The sequence below is a fragment of the Myotis nattereri genome, assembly GCF_964212035.1.
Source record: "Myotis nattereri genome assembly, chromosome: 5".
Taxonomy (NCBI): domain Eukaryota; kingdom Metazoa; phylum Chordata; class Mammalia; order Chiroptera; family Vespertilionidae; genus Myotis; species Myotis nattereri.
This window is the reverse complement of record NC_138080.1, coordinates 6,417,427-6,438,794: the sequence shown is the minus strand read 5'-3', so window position 1 is coordinate 6,438,794 and position 21,368 is coordinate 6,417,427. Positions and strand designations below refer to the sequence as shown.

The window sequence follows — 21,368 nt, the reverse complement described above, 5'->3', positions numbered from 1 at the left end:
CATTAAAATACCACTTTCACCAAATACAAAAGTTTTGTAGACTTTAAGGGGGGAGGGAGGGAGTGTTCCGTCTGTCTAGCCCTGCACATGACATTGTTTTCTTCCTGACCTTGAGATGTGAGTTGTAAAATAAATTCAAGTTCACACCTTTGCAGTTCTAAAAAGAATACTAATGAAGGTCTTTGCAAGGTTCTGGAATTTTCCTAATGTAGGAGCTGGTTGCCGGTCTCCTTTAATAGTCATGGCCAGCATCCTTAGGATTGTCGGGATTTAGAGATGCACAGAAACCACCTTGTACCTGTTTGCTACCAGCGTGCAGTATTTGGGCCTCTGGAATCCAGTAATGACTTCACAGGGTCAGTCACCACTATACTCCATTCTCTTCTGCATGCCAGGGATTAAACGGGGGAGCTTCCCATGAGCCCAGCAGGCTGCATTTTGATTGTTGGGAATGTTCCTCCTTCCAGAACAATCCAGTTAGATACAGTTATGAGGGATCCGCAGACTTTTTCTGTAAAAAGCCAGTAGTAAATATGTGAGACTTTGCAGACCACAGGTTGTGGCTATGTTCCCATAAAACTTTATTTGCAAAACAGGTGGCTTGCCGAGAGCCCAGTTGCCAGCCCCTGTAACAGTGGTTCTCAACCTTGGCTGCACATTAGAGTCACCTGGGAATCTTTTTAAAATCCTGGTTTCTGGGCCTCATCCTCCGGAAATTCCGTTTCTTTGTTATGGGGTGGGGCCACAGCATTAGTAACAAAGAAACAATTTCCGGAGGGTGAGGCCCAGAAATCAGGATTTTAAAAAGATTCCCAGGTGATTCTAATGTGCAGCCAAGGTTGAGAACCACTGCCCTATAACAGCCCATGATTGTTACCGTTCTGTTTCTAGGGCCATGACTCTGACCTTGTAAAGCTGGTGAGAAACAGGTGAAGGGCACAGGTGTGAGTTAGCACTTAGAGCTCCCTGTGGAGGATCTTTTCTAAGCCCCAAGGACACTGGTACAATTTCAGTTGTCTTTTTACAGAAATGCATTGCCCTTGAATAATTTCCCAGGCCATTGAAAGCAAACAGGTTTTTTCTGGCATTGTTGTGCATGTTTGTCTTTCCTGCCTTCCGCCTTTAACTGAATGCTTTTTATCTGCTGAAAGACAAACCCATGGGCCTCTGTCAAGTGTTTGATTTCCTCTGCCCTTCTTACAGCCACCTCTGCTAACATTTGCTCTTTATTTCTCCCATCAGAGGTTTTTAAAAAAGGTAATAAGGCCAGTTGGGGAAGATTTCAGATGTATAGTAGCTGAGTTAGTCTGTTCAAAATCATTTCTTTTTGTTAAAGTGTTTTTCAGCCACGTCATTTTGGTTTGTGTATAGTCAGTTGAATTAACATAATTATGTTTTAAATGCCTGAAAGGAAAGTCAGCCGCCCTTCCTAGCAAGGCTGCAGGGGGGAGTGAGGAATGCCTTGCTGGGTCCCAGCAGTTCGGCATCTGGCCTTGGACCCAGCGTCACGAGAAACACTCACAGGCAAGTGCTTTTTCTGGGTCTGAACTGCCCGTGTGTGATGTTGAAGGTGCCTCCTTTCTGACACCAGAAAATAGTGTGAAATCGAGCAAGGGGCCCGCAGGTGAGCTCAGGGACAAGCCTGAACAGTGCAGGGCGTCTGTTCTTCTACATGTTCCTTGTCAGGTATGTTAATAAGGAAAAGTCTCAATCCACCATGGTTGAGGAGTAGACATTCTGAAGTTCAAGTCTCCTGCAGCATTGCTTGTACCTTTTTTTTTTTTTTTTCCATTTTTAAGTGTAGTTCAGTGGCATTAAGTACATTCATATTGCTGTACATCCATCCCCACCATCCATCTCTGGAACTTTCTCATCTTCCCCACCTGAAACTCTGTCCCCTGCAAATACTGACTCCCCCAATCCCCAGCCCCTGGCACCCATCCACTTTTTGTCTCTATGAATTTGACTCCTTTAGGGACCTCCTATGAGTGGAATCTCACAACATCTGTTCCTTTGTGACTGGCTTATTTCACTGAGCATAATATTTTCAAGGTTCATCCATGTTGTAGCAGGTGTCAGAATGTCCTTTTTAAGGCTGAATCCTATATACCACATTGTTTATCCATTCATTCGTCAATAGACACTTGGATTGTTTCCCCCTTTGGGCTATTGTGAATAATGCTTCTGTGAACATGGATGTACCAGTATCTTTGAATCCCTGCTTTCAGTTCTTTTGGGTCTACACTCAAAAGTGGAATTCCTGGGTCATGCGGTAGTTCCGTGTTTGACATGTATTCATTTAAATTTAAATCCTCACCCGAGGATATTTTTTCCATTGATTTTCAGACAGAGTGCAAGCGGGGAAGACAGGGAGGGGGAAAGAGAGAAACATCGCTTGTTTGCCTCCTGCATGCACCCAGACCAGGACTGGGGGTCAAACCCACAACTGAGGTACATGCCCTTGACTGAGAATTGAACCCGTGACCCTTTGGTCCACAGGCTGATGCTCTAACCACTGAGAAGCCCAGCCAGGGCCCATGTCTGACTTTTTGCAGAATCACCAAACTTTTTCACAACAGCTGCACCATTTTACATGCCTACCAGCAATATATGAGGATTCCAGTTTCTCTACATCTTCATCAACACTTTTCATTTTTTAAAACTATATCATCTGGATACACCAAAGTAGTGGATTTGATCCCTGGTCAGGGCACATATAAAAATCAAACCGTGAATGCATAAATAAGTGGAACAACAAATCGATCTTTCTCTTTCTCCTACCCTCCCTCCCTCCCTCCCTCCTCATTCCCTTCTTCTCCCTCTCTAAAATCAATACATAAAAATTAAAAGAAAAAAATTGTGTCATGCTAGTGGGTGTGAAGTGGCATCTCATTGTGGTTTTGAGTGCATTTCCCTAATGATTTGTAATGTTTAGCACCTTTTTACATGCTTTTGGCCATTTGTATGTCTTTGGAGAAATGTCTGTTCAAGCCCTTTACTCATTTTTGAATTGGATTATTTTTTATCATTGAATTCAAATTGTAAGAGTACTCAGCCCAGCTGTGTGGCTCAGTGCTTGAGCGTTGACCTATGAGCCAGGAGGTCAAGGTTTGATTCCCAGTCAGGACACATGCCCAGGTTTTGGGCTCAGTCTCTCGGGGAGAGGGGGCGGGGGGGCAGGAGGCAGCTGATCAGTGATTCCCTTTCGTCATTGATGTTTCTCTCTCCCTCTCCCTTCATCTCTGAAATCAATTTTATATTATATTATAATATATATATAAAAATATATATATATTTTAATTATCTATACTAGTTGCATCTGACATGATAGGGTCTTGAAAGAACTTAAAAACAAGTCTCAGATACCTACAACCTTTGACTCTCGAGGCACACCACCAGAAAGCTGGCATCGGTGTGTGGTCCCAGGCCTAGGAAGGAGGCAGAATTGGTTGCAGTCTCCCAACTAGAGACCGCCCACTTGTTGTCATCCTCCTGTCACCCTGAAGAATGAAGTTATTAAAGAGGCAGCTGCGTTCATGAGCTTTAAAACCAGCATGAATCACGAGGAAGAAGTCATGTCACATCACCCTCATTTCCTCTTCTGGCAGGCGGTAAACTTCTAGTCCCGTAGATCAGGGAAACAGGTGGAACATGTGGAATGGGAAGCACCAAATTGTCCCCCACAGTGTTCTCGGGCAGGAGGAGAAGCCCACAGAAATATTAAGGTAATTCTGAGCTAATCATTCTTCAGCCAGGCTCACCACTTAGTTGGATGAAAGTTCCCACAGGGCGTTAATTCGGGTCCTAGCGTCAGGTTAGAGGTAGACCACCAGGGTTCCATCCTCTGCTCGTCCTCGCTGGCTGTTGACAGTGTAGCTTCGACAGAGATGCAGGAAGTGTCTCAACGCTGCTGGCGACTGGAGGGGTGGCCTTGTTCTCCGTGTCACAGAATGAGGACCCAGAAGCCTCGGGGACTGAGCGTACTGGCTGCAGCCAGCAAGGTGGACTGAGTGTGGTGGGTGTTTCCATTCCCTGCCTGGTCTGAGGCAGCGTTTCCCAGCCTTGGCCTGTGGACATTTGGGGCCAGGCAGCTCTCTGGTGGGGCCATCCTGTGGCTGAGTAGCATGCTCCGTGGAGACCTATTCGATACCAGCAGCATTCCCCCAGTAGCAACTATCAAAAATGTTTCCAGGCTTTGCCACGTGTCCCCTGGGGAACAGAATCACCCCCAGTTGAGAATGGCAGGTCTAAAAAAGCAGCTGTGTAAGTGTGAGATGATGAAATAGGCCAAGTGACAGCCTATGAGAAAGCAACTTAGAGATTTCAGTTGATAATAATAACAACAACAACAATAATAATAGTTGGAGCCAGTGGTTGTGATACAGCAGTCCTCCCCAACTCCTCCCCTCGCCCCCGCAAAACATAAAAATTAAAAAGGATGTGGTTAGGCTGTTCTGGTACCAAGACCACTTGCAACAAGCAGGGACCCTAAGAACACTTTATTCCATGCCTTATCCCATTCAGTCAGTCCCCAGGCAGCTCTGCACCAGTCTCTCTACCCCTAGAATCTCAGCTTCTCCTTGGCTCAGACCTCCTATGCCCAAATGGCATCCCTCGTCTCACCCTCTCCTACACGCCGCACTCCCATGTCAGCTGCCACCTGCCATGGCCTGGAGTCCTCATGGGCCGCTTAGGTGACTTAGATCTGAAATGGGACTCGCCACCTCTCCATCTCCCGGTCTGAGTCTGCCCTTCCCAGGTCACCCATGTCGGTCCTGCCTCCCTACATCTACCTGCAGCCCCTTCCAGTCTACTCCCCACGCTGCAGCCACTGTTTCCAGAGGCAAACCTGATCTAATACCTGCGCATAAACCTTCCTGTAGCTTCATTTCATTGGTAAACTATAAGCTCCAAGTTTGAGTCACTGGACAAGCCCATGCCCAGCGGAGCTGGAGAGGGGCGGGGCGCTGCGACGTCTGCCTCCTTGCTTCAGATCCAACTGTAAACAAGGGTCCTTCCTGTGGTGTACTTGGGGCCGCACTTTTCAGTGCTGTGCTTTTTGTTGATGATTTCATTGTAAATGGCCCAAGCACAGTGCCGAAGCTCCATTCTGGAGCACTGGAAGGCTGAACTTGTGTCAGACAAACTTCAGTCATGTCTCAGTTATCCTGCTGTCGGCCCTCAGTTCAGTGTTAATGAATCGACAGTAGATACTAAATGAGGCATCTTTAACCAAAACACGCGCAACACCGTGATGTGTTGGTGGCTGACCAAAACATGACCTTGCGTTCCCTCGAGGAGCAGTGGCTCGGTATTCGCCAGTTCAGTGCTCGCAGCAACTTTATAGACATAACCACGGAAATAATGAGCACTAACTGTTCGTAGTATCCACGTGGGGGTGGTGCTGGAGGAAGATAAAACCAGAGGGGTGGGGGGTGTTGGGCTCGTGCTCCTGGGGCCTCTGAGGAAGTGGGGGACAGGCTGAAGGAACAGTGACTGCAGAAGCCTGGGGGGGGGGGGCTGTCTGAGGGACATGGATGGCGAGGTGGCTGGAGCCAGGATGGTGAGATGAGGGCAGGGAGATGGCAGGACCGTGGGCCCAGAGGCCAGCTGACTGTCTGTAAGGCCTCATAGCAAATAGGTTAGGCTTCGTGGGCCACGTCCATCTCTGTCACATATTCTTTTTCTTCTTTTCTTTACAGCCTTTTAAACATGTAAAACCTATTCTTGGCTCATAGAGATGCTGGATTTGGCCCTGGGCCACATTTTGTCGTTCCCTCCTGGAGGCCGTAGTAAAACAGGGCTCCTGAGGGAGATGGGAGCCCTGGCGGACCCTTGATCAGAGGAGGAGTCCACTGGCTTGGTGTTACCGGCATCATTCTGGCAGCTGCTTGGGAGTGAGCAGTAGTGCAAATAGGCAACACCAATGCTTACATCATGACAGACCTATTCCAAAATGTTCTCCATCCATTACAGCCACCTTCAGTAGGGGGTGTGCAGGAGGCAGCTGATCGATGTTTCTCTCTCATCGATGTTTCTAACTCTCTATCCCTCTCCCTTCCTCTCTGTGGAAAATCAATAAAATATATTTTTAAAAAATACTTTATTGCTGCCCTAGCCGGTGTGGCTCAGTGGATAGAGCATCCGCCTGCGGACTGAAGGGTCCCAGGTTCGATTCCGGTCAATTGCATGTACCTTGGTTGCGGGCACATCCCCAGTAGGGAGTGTGCAGGAGGCAGCTGATCGATGTTTCTCTCTCATCGATGTTTCTAACTCTCTATTCCTCTCCCTTCCTCTCTGTAAGAAATCAGTACAATATATTTTAAAAAATACTTTATTGCTAAAAAATGCTTATCATCTTCTGAGCCTTCAGTGAGTTGCCACTTTTGCTGGTGGAGGTCTTGCCCTGATGCTGATAGACACTGGGCATGCAGTGAAGTACAATAGAGTGAGGTGCACCCATCTTTCCATCTTACTCTCTCCTAGAATTCTTGCACGGGTGCGGTCCCTCAGCCTGGCTGGCGATCGGGGCCAATGGGGGCCCGCTCTCCGGGGAGGGTTCCAGGGTGTGCCCAGCCCTCTCGCCCAGTCCCAATCTGCTGGACCCAGCAGCAAGCTGACTTCCCGGTCGGAGTGTCTGCCCCCTTGTGGTCAGTGCGCGTCATAGCGACTGGTTGAGCCGTTGACCAAATGGTCAACCAGTCAGTCAGACAGTTAACATATTACAACATATTACACTTTTATTATATAGGATGTTTGTTCACGCTATTTCTACACACAGGTTGCCCCCGGTATCCCCAGGTTGACCTTTACCCTCATTACAGAGGTATTTTCAGCCGCCTTCAGGACTTCTGTGACCAGTGTCCTGGGGACAATTCAGAGTGACGGTGTCGGAAGTGAGAATTCTGGGGTCTTCCTCTGCCCCATCTCCCGTGCTTCATCTGGTCTCACCTCATTGAAAGCAGAGCCCAGAGGCCCAACCAGATGTCCCCGTCATCCTGGTCCGTCCATCCAGCCCATCTTAACAGAGCGCCATGCCCTGCTGGTCCTGCCTCTGGACTCCCATTCTGTCTTCCCACCCTCTGCCTGCATTGAGCACGTGGTCACCTGGCGCTCAGACTGCTGACCTGGTTTCCTGCTTGTGGTCTCTCTCTGTCCCTATCTCATTGCTCACCGGTACCACCATCAGTACCTTCATAAAACACAGGTCTAATTGTGTGTCTCCTTGACCTACAACCTGCCCCATGGCCCATGGCCCATGGTCAGGAAGTAAAAGTGCTTTAGGGAGGCACACTCTTAGCCCAGCCTGCTTTCTTATCTTCTCTCTGCCCGCCCACCCCCCTGTGCCTTAACCATCTTCGTCCTCTGGCCCTCATCCCTGTGTGTCGCCTCTGCTTCTGCTCATTGCGCTCCCGTGGAACAGCCTTCCCCTTTTCTTTCTCCTCAGGACTCCTACTCATCCTTCAAGATCCAGTGCAGGTGATGCCCTGCCATGACACCTCCCTCACCCTCAGGCAGAATTACTTGCCTTCTTCCTTGGGACACTCTCACTCCCAGCTGGAAATCCCATCCTTATTTGTTACCACGACACCACCTTGACCACCTGGGCTCCTCTGGGCTGGGGATTCATCTCACTCGGATACCGTTACTCCCACAAAGAGATGTGTTTTAAGTTTTTTAAAATAGATTTGTAAACATTATTATTATTACTTGGGGGGAAACCTAGTTCTTACATAAGCTGTGACAGCCTGGACAGTGCAGGCAGGGGTCAGCTGGAAGGAGCCAGCCCCATCCCCCGTTCCCCAGTGCTTTAGGTGTATTCTGGTATTAAACCTAGGTCCACGGTCGTGTCTGCAGGAAAACGTCTGTGTTCTCATGAGCTTGGGCAAGAGGGAGCTAACAGTTTACCACTCGCTCTGTTCCTAGACTCTTTACATTTATTTCTTCATGTAATCCTCCAAGAGCCCTGGGAGGTAGATTCCATTTATTGTTCTGCACAGAGGACCGAACAGTCTCCAGGGGGGATAAGTCATTGGCCCAGACCAAAGAGATGGTCATAGCAGGTGGCAGAGTCAAGATTCAAACTCCTGGTCCTCCTGACTCTGTCTTGGAGGAACAATTTTTAAGAAAATGTGCCTAATTCTGCAGCGCACACTTGGGGAAAAACTGAAGTAGTGGATCTTATACCACTGAAGCAGCGTTGACTTTAGGCGGCACCAAAAATTGCTGCCACCTGCTTCAAGCTTTTTCTCAGACTTTTATTTTGAAATAATTTTAGGTTTACAGAACAGTTTTAAAAAAAGATTGTGCAGAGAGTTTCCATAAACCCAGCACCTAGCTTCCTACTACTGTTAACTTTTTTAAATTATAAAAGTCATACAGCCATTGCAGGAAAATAGAAGAATAAGGGAAAACACCCATAATCCTGTGCAACTACAATTAGCTGTCTTTTGATTGTGCCACCTTCCGGGATTTTCCTTCTTTGCACGTGTTTTCCTGCAAGAGGCTGTACTGGTTCGTGCAGTACTTGGAAATGCAGCCTGGCGATGCTTACCTGACCTTTGCCTGCATAGTTCTTCTCTCTGAGACTCGTGTGTGTAATGGGAAAGCAAATGATTAAACCGTACTTCCGAAGACCGTGGCTCCATGAAACACGGCACGCGTTTGTGTGGTCACTGGGATCATCAACACACGCCCATGCAAATACAAGTGGGGCATAGGAAGTGGTGGTAAGAATACTGTTAATTTTCATTTTATTTTAATGTTTCCCTTTTTTACATTTGAAGTTCACTCTTGTACTAGTATTAACCAAGAGGCATCAAATTCGGGTAATGGTGACATAGGCGACATGTTTTCATGCGCCCTTATCAGTGTTTCAGGAGGCCCGCTTCTCAGCAGCCAGGAATCTCTGCGGTGAGCGGTTGGGCCTGCAGCTGCACTTCAGGGCCGCAGCACGCAGCTGGCTGGGCGTGTGCCCGAGAATGTCCCTTCCGCCTTGTCCTTTTCTTCCTCCTAAGATGACTCACCTATCGCAGTTTGCCTTAGCTTTTAAAGATTTCTTATTGAATTTTAGAGAGAGGAGAGGAGAAAGAGAGAGAAACATCTATGTGAGAGAGAACATTCATCAGTTGTCTCTTGTATACCCCCTACAGGGATCAAGCCCACAATCCGGGTATGTGCCCTGACCAGGAATCGGACCACCAACCCTTTGAGGCGCAGGACAACGCCCAGCCACTGAGCCACACTTACCTTTATTAAACAAGAATAACTTAGAGAAATGCCATCTTAGTATTAGACATTAATTTAGAGACATACCTTATTTTCCAATAAAATAATTAAGTGGGCAGTCTCCCCCATCCCCCCCAAAAATCTTTGAAGTTAAGGTTTATTAAAAGTGAGAATCCAGCCCTAGCCAGTTTGGCTCAGTGGATAGAGCGTCGGCCTACAGACTGAAGGGTCCCGGGTTGGATTCTGGTTAAGTGCACATGCCTGAGTTGCCGGCTCGATCCCCTGTAGGGGGCATGCAGGAGGCGGCCAATCAATGATTCTCTCTCCCTCTCCTTTCCTCTATCAAATCAATAAAAACATATTTTTAAAAAATGAGAATCCACTCCTAGGCATTATACCAGATACTTAACCAACATCTAGAGGGTTGGGCCCTAAAATCGAGCTCTCTGCCTGACTCTCCCATTTCCACCTCAGTTTCCCCCTTACACAGAATCAGAGTACTATTTTTCTGCACATCATATCACCGAAATGATGGCAGACTGCTTGAGGGAACATTGGTACAGAATGGATGGTTTCTGCCAGGATAAAGGTCTTACATTAATATTCTAGTTGGCAACACATATGTTTTTTACCAGGAATTGTCTCTGACTTCGAGATGTTCCAGAAGGAAAAGCAACTTCAGGTGGTTTCATGGAGAGGTGCGGTTTCTCACCATGGAGCTCGAATTTTTTCTCAGTGTGCTGGCAAACATTTTTTTAAATCCTCACCCAAGGGTATGCATATTGATTTTAGAGAGAGGGGAAGGGGGAGAGAGAGAGAGAGAAACCTTGATGTGAGAAACATGGCTTGGTTACCTTCCCGTATGTGTCCCAACCAGAGATCGAACCTGCAACCCAGGTTATGCCCCGACTGGGAATTGAACCACAACCTTTCAGTGCGTGGGACGACACTCCAACTAACTGAACCACGTCAGCCAGGGCGAAACTTTTTGTGTGTGTGTTTTTGTTGTTAATCTTCACCCAAGGATATTTTTCCATTGATTTTTAGAGAGAGTGGAAGGGAGGGTGAGAGACATATTGATTGGTTGCCTCCTGCATGTGCCCCCACCAGGGTGAGGACTGAGCCTGCAATCGAGGTACATATGCCCTTGATCGTAATCGAACCCGGGACCCTTCAGTCCAGCGGCCAACACTCTAACCATTGAGCCAAGCCAGCTAGGGCAAAACTTTTTTAAAAAAATCATAAGCCACCTAGAAGTATTAAAAAGTTCTGAAGAGCCTTCTGAGTCTTGAAGAAAGATAACGCAAGAGAATTCTGGGGCTGGAGAGCCTCGGGGAGATCTTGGGGATTACAGATGACACCACCAGTGTCCCCAAGGGTGGGGATGTCTGTGGGCACATATGGAGGAGGAGGGTTATCCTTGTGAGATCAGCCAGGGCAGCAAGCAACCCCGCCCCCACCCCGAGACCCAAGGAGAAGAGGGGGCTGAGAGAGGTCAGCCTGCAGGGTGCCCAGGACAGGGGCGGAGCTGGGTCTACACGCAGCGTAAAGTTCATTAAGACGTGAGCCATGAAGGTTAGCAGCCACTTCCGGCCATCTCCTACCCCCACCTTCCATCAGAGTCCAGCAACCACACCATCTGTTACGTAGAGATTTTTTTTTTTCTTTAACCAACGAGAATAATCCTTAAATAGCAGATTGTCTTTAAAGTGAAATAGCCAAGACTGGGCGTACACCCTCACCTTTGGACGCCCTCCCTAATCCCTCTCTGTGTGCCCCCTGCCCTCCCTGTGTACCCAGGAGCGGGCTGACAGAGCACATAGATCAAAGGCAATGCTAACACCCACAGATGAGTGGCACCAGACCCTTGCCCTCGAAAAGGTCAAGGTTCAGTGAGGCAGTGCAATTAAAGTCAGCAGGTGACAGGGTAAAGGAAGCACGCAGGCCGGCCTAGGCTGTGGGGGCGGGGAGTAGGGGAGAGTGGCCCCGAGGGATTCTGGCCTCATCCCAAAGCCAACCAGGCCAAGGGGCAACTGGGCCACAGCACCAGGGACTCTGAGGTCCGAGCTGACATGGGCCACTTGGTGAAAATAACTGTTCACAGATCTTTGAGAACTGAAGAAAACAATACCAGACAAAACACCATGTCTCTGGTTAGACCCTAGGTTTCTTCCTAATGACTCCAAATAGCAAAGGAAATACACTGCTGCAAACGCAGTTCTCCTTTTTAGGAACTCCCTGGCAGGCCTGACCACGTGCAGCGGGGCTGCCCTGCGCCTTGTAATTGCCCGGTATTGACGACCTGAGGTGACCGGCCCCGTGTGCACCGTGCTGTTGCCTGACTGAGTCTGCTGGCCGGTTCCCAGCAACCCCCGTTTTCTTCACCTGTGCTGCCCTGCAGGGGGCCCCTACCCCGCCCATCTTTGCTGCCTCTGGAGACTTTCTTCACTGTCACCTGTCAGGATCATTTTGTGTTAACTCGTCTCCCTGTCTTCATTTCCAAACATCATTTAAGGCCGCGCCTCTGCTTCGTGTCATCTGTGAATCTAATGAGAGCCTTTTGTGTTCTCATCTCAGGAGCGCTGAGGACAGAGCCCTTTGGCATTCCATCGGAGAGCTTCCTCCTGAGCTTGGTTCATGTGTGTGATGCCACTTAGAGGGGGGGGCGCAAAAGAGGCACATTCATAAGGACGGAGTAGATGGAGGTGGTTACCACATCCTGGTGCAGAGAGAACGGAGAGTTAGTGTTTAATGGGGACAGGCTCTGTTGGGTATGGTGCAGAAGTCTTGGTTAGAAGAAGATAGTGGTGATGGTTTCACAATATAGTGAATGTATTTAATGCCAGTGATTGTACACTTATGAATAGTCAAGATGATAAATATGATGCATATTTACCACAATGAAAAAAAAGAAAAGAAAAAGCAGTCACACATCCTACTGGATTGCTCAATTTATCTTACCGTGCTTTCTCATGGCTTTATTTTTATTACTGATTTTAGAGACAGAGGGGGTGGGGAGAGAGAGAAACATCAGTTTGTTGTTCCACTTATTTATGCATTCATTGGTGCTTCTTGGATGTGCCCTGACCGGAAATTGAACCCACAACCTTGGTGTATTGGGTCAATGTTTTAACGAACTGAGCTACCCCCCATGGCTTCTCATGGCTTTTTATACTCATCACAGCCTTAGCTGTCTCCCCATATTAAAGTACTTTGCTGTGAGGTCCCCAGACATTTCTCATTTGCTCAGTAATCCTCTCTGAATGTTCTCACAAAGAATCATTCTCAGACCCTCCTCCTTAGCCATGAGAACATCTGCCCGAAGTCTGAGCTATGTGTCCATCACTTCTCCAGTAATCGTCCCTAAGAGGCCGTGCCCTTTGGTCTTCCCACTGAGAGGTGAAGGAAAGGCAGGAAGTAGAGAGCTGCTTGCTCTTTCTGCTGAGCCATCTAGTGAGCGATAAGAGAAGCTCTGGGTTTAAATGAGTTCTCAGGATGCATGGTTTTATTCATTGTTGGGTGCTATAGGCTGAATTGTGCTCCCCCCCCCCCTTCCCCATACTGAAGCCCTAACCCCCAGTGTGATGTATTTGGAGCTGTGGCCTTTGGGAGGTGATTAGGGTACGTGAGGTCATGAGGGAGGGGCCCCATGATTGGACTAGTTCCATTAGAAAAAGGCAGCAGAGAGCTTGTTCTTCTCCATGTGAGGACACAACCAGAAGGCTGCCATCTGCAAGCCAGGAAGAGAGTCCTCACCAAGGACCAAATCAGTTTTGATCTGGGACTTCAGCCTCCAGAGCTGTAGGAAATAAATTTCTGTTGCTTCAGCCACCCATTGTATGGCAGCTAGAGCTAACTAAGACAGTGGACGTGAGTGTTCTATTTTTTTGTTGGTAGTACTTTGGTTTATTTCAAACTTTTCCTTTCAAAATCACTATAGATTCACAGTTCATTGCAAAGGTGGGTACAGAGGGGTTGCATGTCCCCTTCACCCAGTTCTCTCCATTGCTTACTTCTTAGGTAACTATATAGGATGTCAAAACCAGCAAATTGTCACGGGCACAGTGTGTGAATGTGAATCTAGTTCTGTGTGCAAAATGCAATCGCATGTGCAGGTTCCCATCACCACCACCATCAAGATCAGGACTATCTATCACTACAAAGATCACCCTTGAACTTACGCTCTATGGTCACATCTGCTCCCCACCATCAGTAACCCCAGGCAGTCACTTATCTGTTCTCCATCTCTGTGATTTCATTTTCTCATTTCAAGAATGTTCTGCAGCCCAGGCCAGTGTGGCTCAGTTGGTTGAACTTTGTCCTGTGCACTGAGAGATCACCGGTTCGATTCCCTGCCAGGGCACATGCCCAGGTTGCAGCCTCTATCCCCAGAAGGGGGCTTGCAGGAGGCAGCCGATCAATGTTTTTTCTCCCTCTCCCTCTCTCTAAAACCAATAAAAACATATATTTTTTAGAAAAGAATGTTCTGTAAATGGAATCATACAGTGACTTTTTGCATGTTATGTAGTGCCGATGGACCACAGTTTGTCTAACCATTTGCCCAGTGAAAGGCGTCTAGGTTGTTCCAGTTTGGGGCTATTAAGAATAAGGCTGGCCGAACCGGTTTGGCTCAGTGGATAGAGCGTCGGCCTGCAGACTGAAGGGTCCCAGGTTCGATTCCAGTCAAGGGCGTGTACCTTGGTTGCAGGCGCATCCCCAGTGGGGGGCGTGCAGGAGGCAGCTAATCGATCTCTCTCATCGATGTTTCTAACTCTCTATCCCTCTCCATTCTTCTCTGTAAAAAAAAATAACAGAAAAAAGAATAAGGCTGCTACCAACCGTCGTTGTGCAGGTTTTCGTCTAGACCCAAGTTTTGCATTTCTGAGATTTAATACTGAGGGGTGCAATTATTTCGTTTTCTATACAAACTGCCCAAATGTTTTCCAAGCGGCTGTACCATTTTATATTCACACATGTGAATATCCCAGTTTCTCCACATCCTCGCCAGCATTTAGAGTCGTTTTTATTTTCATCGTTCTGTTTTTGATAACTCAGGGTGGTTTTAATTTGCATTTCTCTAATGGCCAGTGATGTGAAACACCTCCTACACATCTATTTACATCAGGGAAAGGTATCTTCATCTCTTTTGCTCATTTTCTAAGTGGGTTGTTTGTATTTTTACTCTCGAGTTTTGAGAGTTCTTTGTCAGATGGGTGGTTTGCAAATATTTCCTCCCTCCCCCTAGCTTGTCATTTTACCCTCTTCACAGGGTTTTTCATAGCAAACGTTTTTAGTTATGATGAAGTCAATCTATAGATTTTTTAAAATGTGGACTGGGCTCTTGGCGTCGCATCAAAAACTCTTCAGTATCCAAGCCGTAGTTCCTGAGGACCTTCCCCTGTTATCTATGGAGAGGTTTATAGTGTTACATTTTCCGTATAAATCTGTGGTCCATTCTGAGTTCATTTTTGTGAAAAGCAAGAAGTTTAGGTTGAGATTTATTTTTATGCCTACAGACATGGCGTTGTCATTCTATTTTAACTTCCGGAATTATCCATAGAGTAATACAGAATATGGTTTTGTGGTATTGTACAGTTGACCCTTGAACAATATGCGTTTGGACTGCATGGGTACACTTCAATATATTGGAAAATATTTTTGAGATTTTCTTACTACCGTGAAGCAGTTGTGTCAATTACACTAGACCAGCGGTCGCCAATTGGTGGTCTGCGGACCACTAGTGGTCCGTGAGGTCCGAAAGGTTGGCGACCGCTGCATTAGACCACACAGAGCAATCATATTGCTGCTGCTGCTTCATTATCAATGCCTGAGTCGTTACATATGTAAATAAATGTGAATGCCTTTTTCACAATATCTTTTCATGTTCCAGGTCTAGTCTTAGTAATACATAGAATATCTACAGTGTTTCTGTATCACATAGGACAATATTGATGTAGGTGCTGACAGATCATTCATCTTATAAGCAGACAACAGAAACTTATAGTATCGATAAATACAGTGCAGTACTGGAAATGTATTTTATGATTTTCTTTTTTTTGGATTTTTTTAATTATTAAATCTTTATTGTTCAGATTATTACATTGATTTTCTTAATGACATCTATTCTCTAGCTTGCTTTATTGTGATAATACAGTATATAGTACATAGAACACACAAAGTATGTGTTACACACCTGCTCATGTTATTAGTGAAGCTACTATCAACAGTAGGCTATTAGGGGTTAGCTTTTGGAGGAGTCGAAAGTTCCATGCAGAGTTTTGACTGCCGGGATCAGTGCCCCTAACCCCCACATCGCTCAGTGAATGGCATACCCACATGTCCTGTATGATGATTATGCCAAAAATATGTGTTTCCTATTAATATTATCCTTTTGCTATTTGTGAGGGATTTTTCCACACAAATTCCCAATCATCATTACTAAACATTATTTCTCAACTTACAAAAGTATTTATACTAGCAGCAATTAACTGTGGATGGTGGCATTATGGATTATTTCTACTTTTATACCTTTCTGTGGTCTTTAAGTTTTCTGCACACATAGTCAAGCAGATACCACAGTGTTTTAAATGTTATCCTGGATAATTGGGGAGTAGGGGGCTCGTGTACTTTCTATGGGGTAAGATCAGGTTTAGAAAGAGTGTTCTTTCTGGCTCATGTTATCTTCTAAGCCACAAGACACCTTTTTTCCTTTGTGCCCTAAAACATGGGGCTATGGTGTTTTTCTCCTCCTGTAGTTTTATTCTTTGTTATACCATCTTGCTTGTGTGACATCTAAATGAAGCAGGGCAGAGAAATCAATGAGTCATCTTGGCATCGATTTAGTCTCTTCTCAGGCGTCAGAAAAGACGGGAACTGTGAACTGAAAACTTCATCTTGTGTCAGAGTCTTTTAATTGTCTCTCTAACACTTGCTCATAGCTCGAGCTTGCTAGAACTTTCCAGAGCGAGCGACACTGTCAGCCTGAAAGGAAAGTTTGCTGAGATAGAGAGTGGGGGCAGGGAGGGTACGCAGGACCTCACTGAGTGTGAGGAAAGGAGCAGTTATTTCACAGCCAGGCCTTGGGAACTGCTGCGGGGCTGGGCATGGCTGTTCCTGCCGAAACATGCTGCTGGTCTGGCCCGTTCGTGTGGCTTTTTGAAGAAAACTGCAGGGACCTCTGTGCCAGGGTCCAGCTGCTTCCCCATCAAACAGCAGGAGGAATCTACCATTTAGAATATAAAATTATTGCTTGAAAGTCAATTTTTCTTGAAGCCAGTGTGTTTTGAGATGATAAAGGACAATTTAAAAGCAATTAAGATGATCACTTGATATGCCATATTAAGCTTTCTCAAAAAATGACTTTCAAAGGATTCGTAGCTATTAAATCTCATTCACAGAATTTCCTTGTGGGTCCGTACAATTCCTACAAAGGCTAATGGGGTCGTGTTTGTGTATTAGAAAGGAAGGTGTATGCAGGTGGAGCATAACTGCACTAGAAAGTAGCCCCTGAACCTGGACGTGTGGAGCCTGGTCAGGCAGGACCCTGGTATCTGTCACACAGCTTGGTCACATTTGCTCAGAGACTCCTCTTTGGTTCAAGAAACTAAGACAAAACAGGCTAAAGATCATGGGAACAGGCCGCCATCTGTGTTTGTCGCTGAGAATGGGGGCTGGGGGGCTGTTTTTCTCCAGGCAAAGAACTTTCTCCATTTTCACTGTTCACTGCTTTTTCCCTGCTGCTCCTCGGTCCCGTTAGAAACAGCCCTGTGTGCCAGTCGATGGCCGCTCAGCGGTGGGCAGACAGTGCTAATTAGGCCCTGGAGGGCGTTTGTGGCCGTGCAGACGGTGGGGGCAGCCTCTGCCCAAGTCCGCGCGGGGCTGTCCCAGGGCGGCTGTCTGGGTAGGATGCATGCGTGTTTCTGTCTCACAGCCCCGAGCTCGATGCCTAACGCATACTGTGTGTTGAACTACAAACCAGACGCCTTGTTCTGCAGAAGGCCCGCTGGTCCTGCCGAGTTTATCTGTTGAATTCTCATTCCGTCCAATTCACCCATTTAAGTGTACAGTTCAGGGCCTTTTAGTATATTCAGAGTCAGTGCAATTAACTTTAGGACCCAAAAAAGAAACCCCACACCCACCCTCCAGTCTCCCCCCGACCCGGGCACCTCTTACTCTACTTCCTGCCTCCATGGATCCGCCTGTTCTGCCCATTTCCTGTGGAGGGAACCCTGAAAGCGTGGTCTGTGGCTGGCCTTTCCCTCCGCGCACTTTCCAGGCCCACCCTGACCGTAGCCGTATCAGGGCCGCACAGCAAAGCGCCAGGGTCTGAGGAAGAAGGGAGAGGGGAAACCTGAGCCAGGGCCTTGACTGTGGGTTCCGTGGGGAGGAAAGGGCGAGGCAGGGCTGACGGCATGAGGATGGGCTCCTGCGAACAGTCCCAGGGGGATCTGGGGCACAGGCCCGGCTGATAAGCTTAAGGCAGGTGGGTGGTGACCCTGAGTGTGAGGCTCCATCAAGGAGGTGGTTGGAAGGTGGGCTCTGGGTGGTTGCTTTGCTTATTCATGAATTTAACTCCTGCAGGTGAGTCCTCACCATCTCCAGGAACCGGCTGCCCTTGCAGGTGAGCTGGGCCCCAGATGTCAGACCATCAGAAATACAGAACAAAAAGACATGCTTCATACAGCTGATCTTTGGCATAGGTGCTGATTCATGTCTTGATCAAGCCGTTATTTCCAAGGCTACATATGTTACAGAAAGACTCGATTGGTGGCTGTGTATCTTATTTTAAAAGTCTTATGTAGCTTGAGTGGTGTGATGGTTAGACTGCTGCAGAGGAAGAAGAATTTATTTCGGTAAAGTCACATTGCCACCAAATGGGCATCGTTGAAGTTTTCTGTAAGAAGTTCCCCAAAATAAAAGGCCGTCTCATATACTCTTGGAAGAAACCAGTGGTCTGTGGTGTGTGTCTGAGCAAATACAGGTGTTCTAAAATATAATAACTTCTCATTTAACACCCAATATACTCAGTCCTTATTATTAGCAGACTCTATTTATGAATTCACTTATTTGCTAAAATGTATTTGTAACCCCCAAATTGATACCTAGTAATTATAAACTAATTACTGTAATCCTGTGGCACACCAAAAAAACATACATGTTGCCAGTCTGACCAAAAAATAGGTCTAGTTTTGATTCGTTCACACCAGATGGGAACTATTGTATTGGCTGTTGTCACTTTTTTATTTAGTCAGTGCTCCTGAGTAAATAGCCAGGTATTGCATGTTTTAAAAACTCTTGGGTCACAGCGGTGGGAAATTGTTGCTCCAGGAACCTCGGATGAGTAGAATCCTGCAGTACTGTCCTTTTGTGGCCGGCTCATTTCACGGAGCGTAAAGGCCTGAAGGCTCGTCGATGGAGGGTGTGTTAGAATGTCCTTCCTTTTTTCGACTGAATAACATTTCATGAAAAAATGATTCCTTGCCCTGTTTTATAGGAGGCACTGTCCTCCATTCAGTTGGGGAAACCGACTCAGATCAGAATAAATAAGTGCAGTTGACCCTTGAACAACCTCTGGGACCAGTGCTTCTTAGAGAGTGTTTTTCTTCTGTGGACTGTTTGGTTCAGGTAGAATCCATCCCGCTTCAGGCAACGCTGGGCGTCACAGGAGCAATGCGTCGGTCCTCCCAGGATGTGCGGCAAAGGGTGCATTTCGGGACCTGTCTCATTTCTACGAGAAGGCCCTAATCGCCAGGGTGGAGTTTACTGTGGTGCAGAAATGGCGGGCAATGCCTGCCCTGGACCCCGAAGGCCTCGATTTCATGGCGATTGCTAGCCGCTATTGGTGGTGATGTCACTGTGTTTGGGGGTCACTGCCCAGGTGGCATCCTCACCATGCTACGCTCGTTAGAGAATGAGTAGTGGGACAGTACGCTTCCTGTGCATGTGAGGTTTCCGTTTGCGAGCTTTCCATTACTCCTCTACCAGAAATTTCCCCTGGACACATGTCCACCTGCACACATGCAAGCTCCCTAAATTTCCACCAAAATTAAAACTCGCCCAGCATGCCGAGCCCGCCCCCCCCCCCCCCCAGCTCCTGGAAGAAGTAGTTTCCTCTAGGGCCAGCCCTGTGCCCACCCCCAGGTGACAGTCTCCCCGCGTCTGAGACCAGAGCTCCAGCCACTCTCTTCCAGAAACCTTGATGGGTGGGAGGGTGGGGGACCCAGAGCCAGGTCGGGAAGGCCACCGGGCAGATTTCTTCTTATGCTGCTGTTGGTCTTGGAGCAAAGCTTTCAGATGTGGCTTTCACCTGAGAATACATTAACCAGGCAGCCTACTTGAGTTAAATGGTTCACCTGTTACATAGGAAGGGAACCCAGCCTAGTTAATGATAGCTTGGTTCTCAGAGTTGCTTCCATCGGTGGGAAGGTGCTTCCTGATAGCTCAGCTCTTAGTTAATGAGCAGATGGGAGTGGACAGCCCTCTGGTCCCCTGTTGCATGTTAGGTTGGTTTACAGTCACCCTATGAATAGGATCAGAGCCTGCTGTCTGCTTTGGTGGTTAGATTCTGCTAGAATTCTTATGAACCGCAGTGCATGCCCCTCACCGTGGTGGTCTCTGAGCCTCAGTGCGTGTGTGTGTGTGTGTGTGTGTGTGTGTGTGTGAGTGAGTGTGATGTCAGCACAGCCACACGAGCATGGAGCTCCCTTTTCATGATCTGAGCTTCTCCACAGTGAACAGACCTGCTCTCTGCTCTTGACCCCCCGCTGACACGGAGGATGCTTTGTTGCTGTTATTCTGCCAAAGGAAAAAATGTGGCGCGATTTGCACCCTAAACGGTCACAGTAGGGACCAATTTCCTGCTGCCAGAGCTGCGGCGGCCAATACAGTAAGAGCAGGCGCCACTTCACATTTCCAGAAGGATCTCACGGAGGCATAAAACTGCTAGAGTCCGGGAGCCCCAACCGCGAGCATGGGGAACGCGCATCCCAAAGGCAGCGGCAGGGCCAGTGCGCCGCCCCGCCCCGAGCTGTCCTTCTGTGGCTCCTTTCCTAGGAGATGGGGCGAGAATGTCTTTCTAACTAACGAGCTGCTAACCTCCAAGATCCTGTCCATGCTGCGGCCACAGTCAGAGCAGGGCTTCCAGACGGGCCGCCTCCACTACCCTGCCCACTTCCTCAGCACCAACTCTGTCCTTGCCTCCGTCACAGCGGCCGTGAAGGAGCCCCCGCGGCCCACGCTCCTGTCTGACGGCAGCCTGGCCCTCTCCAGGAATGCCGGCATGACCGTCTCGCAGAAGGGCAGTCCACAGCCAGCACCCAGCCAGGCGGGAACAGGGGCAAGACTCGGGTAAGCGGCCCTCTCTGCTGTGGGTGCGGAGGGGGAGGGAGCTCGGGGTGGCGGCCTCTCTGAAGGGAGACCCCGCCGGGAGGTGCGGTTCCAGGAACGCCGGTTCAGAGCCACTGCTTTCCCTTTTTAAAAGCTGTGGTTTTGCTTCTTGCTCTCGAAGGACCCTCGTCCGAGGTCCCTGTCTTTACTCAAGACGAGGCTAAAAGTCCCACTGAGGTCGCCTGCCCAAAGGTCTTCGTGTGATCCTTGTTGGATGGCGGGGAAGGGAGCCGGGGTCTTTCTCTGAAGGGTTCTCCCCCAACCCCCCGCGGAGAGAGGCTTTGTCCACAAACTCTGAGCTCTCGCTTGAAGGAATTTGGGGGCGAGGGCGCCACTGGCCAGTAAAGGAAGCTTACACTTACCGCACCCCGACTGTGTCTGAACAGTAAAGGTCGTTATGCTGGAAGAGGTCCTGATGCTGTGTTGACAGTCTTCTAATTTTCAAAAGTGACTTGGGACAAAGTAAAGGCTCATACTAAAATCCACGAAGTTCTCCACGCGTATTTAAGCAGATTGATTAACAGTCTAATTTGCCTTCATAGGATGGGGTGTGCATATTTAATTCAATATTTTGAAATAATTGTTTTTATGATTTTTTTTAGACCAGTCATAGGAGAGATGGATGAAGCCGACTCTGTATTTTTGAAATTTAAGCAGGTAGCTGACGACTCCCTTTCACTTACATCCTCGAATGCCGAGTCCATTTTTGTAGAAGGTACTGTCTTCCCACTTCCTTCACTGGTGACATGTGGTCC

At 47.8% G+C, this 21,368-nt stretch overlaps 1 protein-coding gene across 1 annotated transcript in view; it reads left to right on the top strand.

Moving 5' to 3' along the window:
- Window positions 1-21,368, top strand: part of ARHGEF18 (Rho/Rac guanine nucleotide exchange factor 18) — a 97,829-nt gene that overhangs the window by 55,668 nt on the left and 20,793 nt on the right. The window contains exons 12-13 of the mRNA XM_081091524.1: window positions 20,436-20,574; window positions 21,216-21,328. Of these exons, the coding sequence (XP_080947650.1) occupies window positions 20,436-20,574; window positions 21,216-21,328 (252 nt within the window). The remainder of the gene's footprint in view (window positions 1-20,435; window positions 20,575-21,215; window positions 21,329-21,368) is intronic.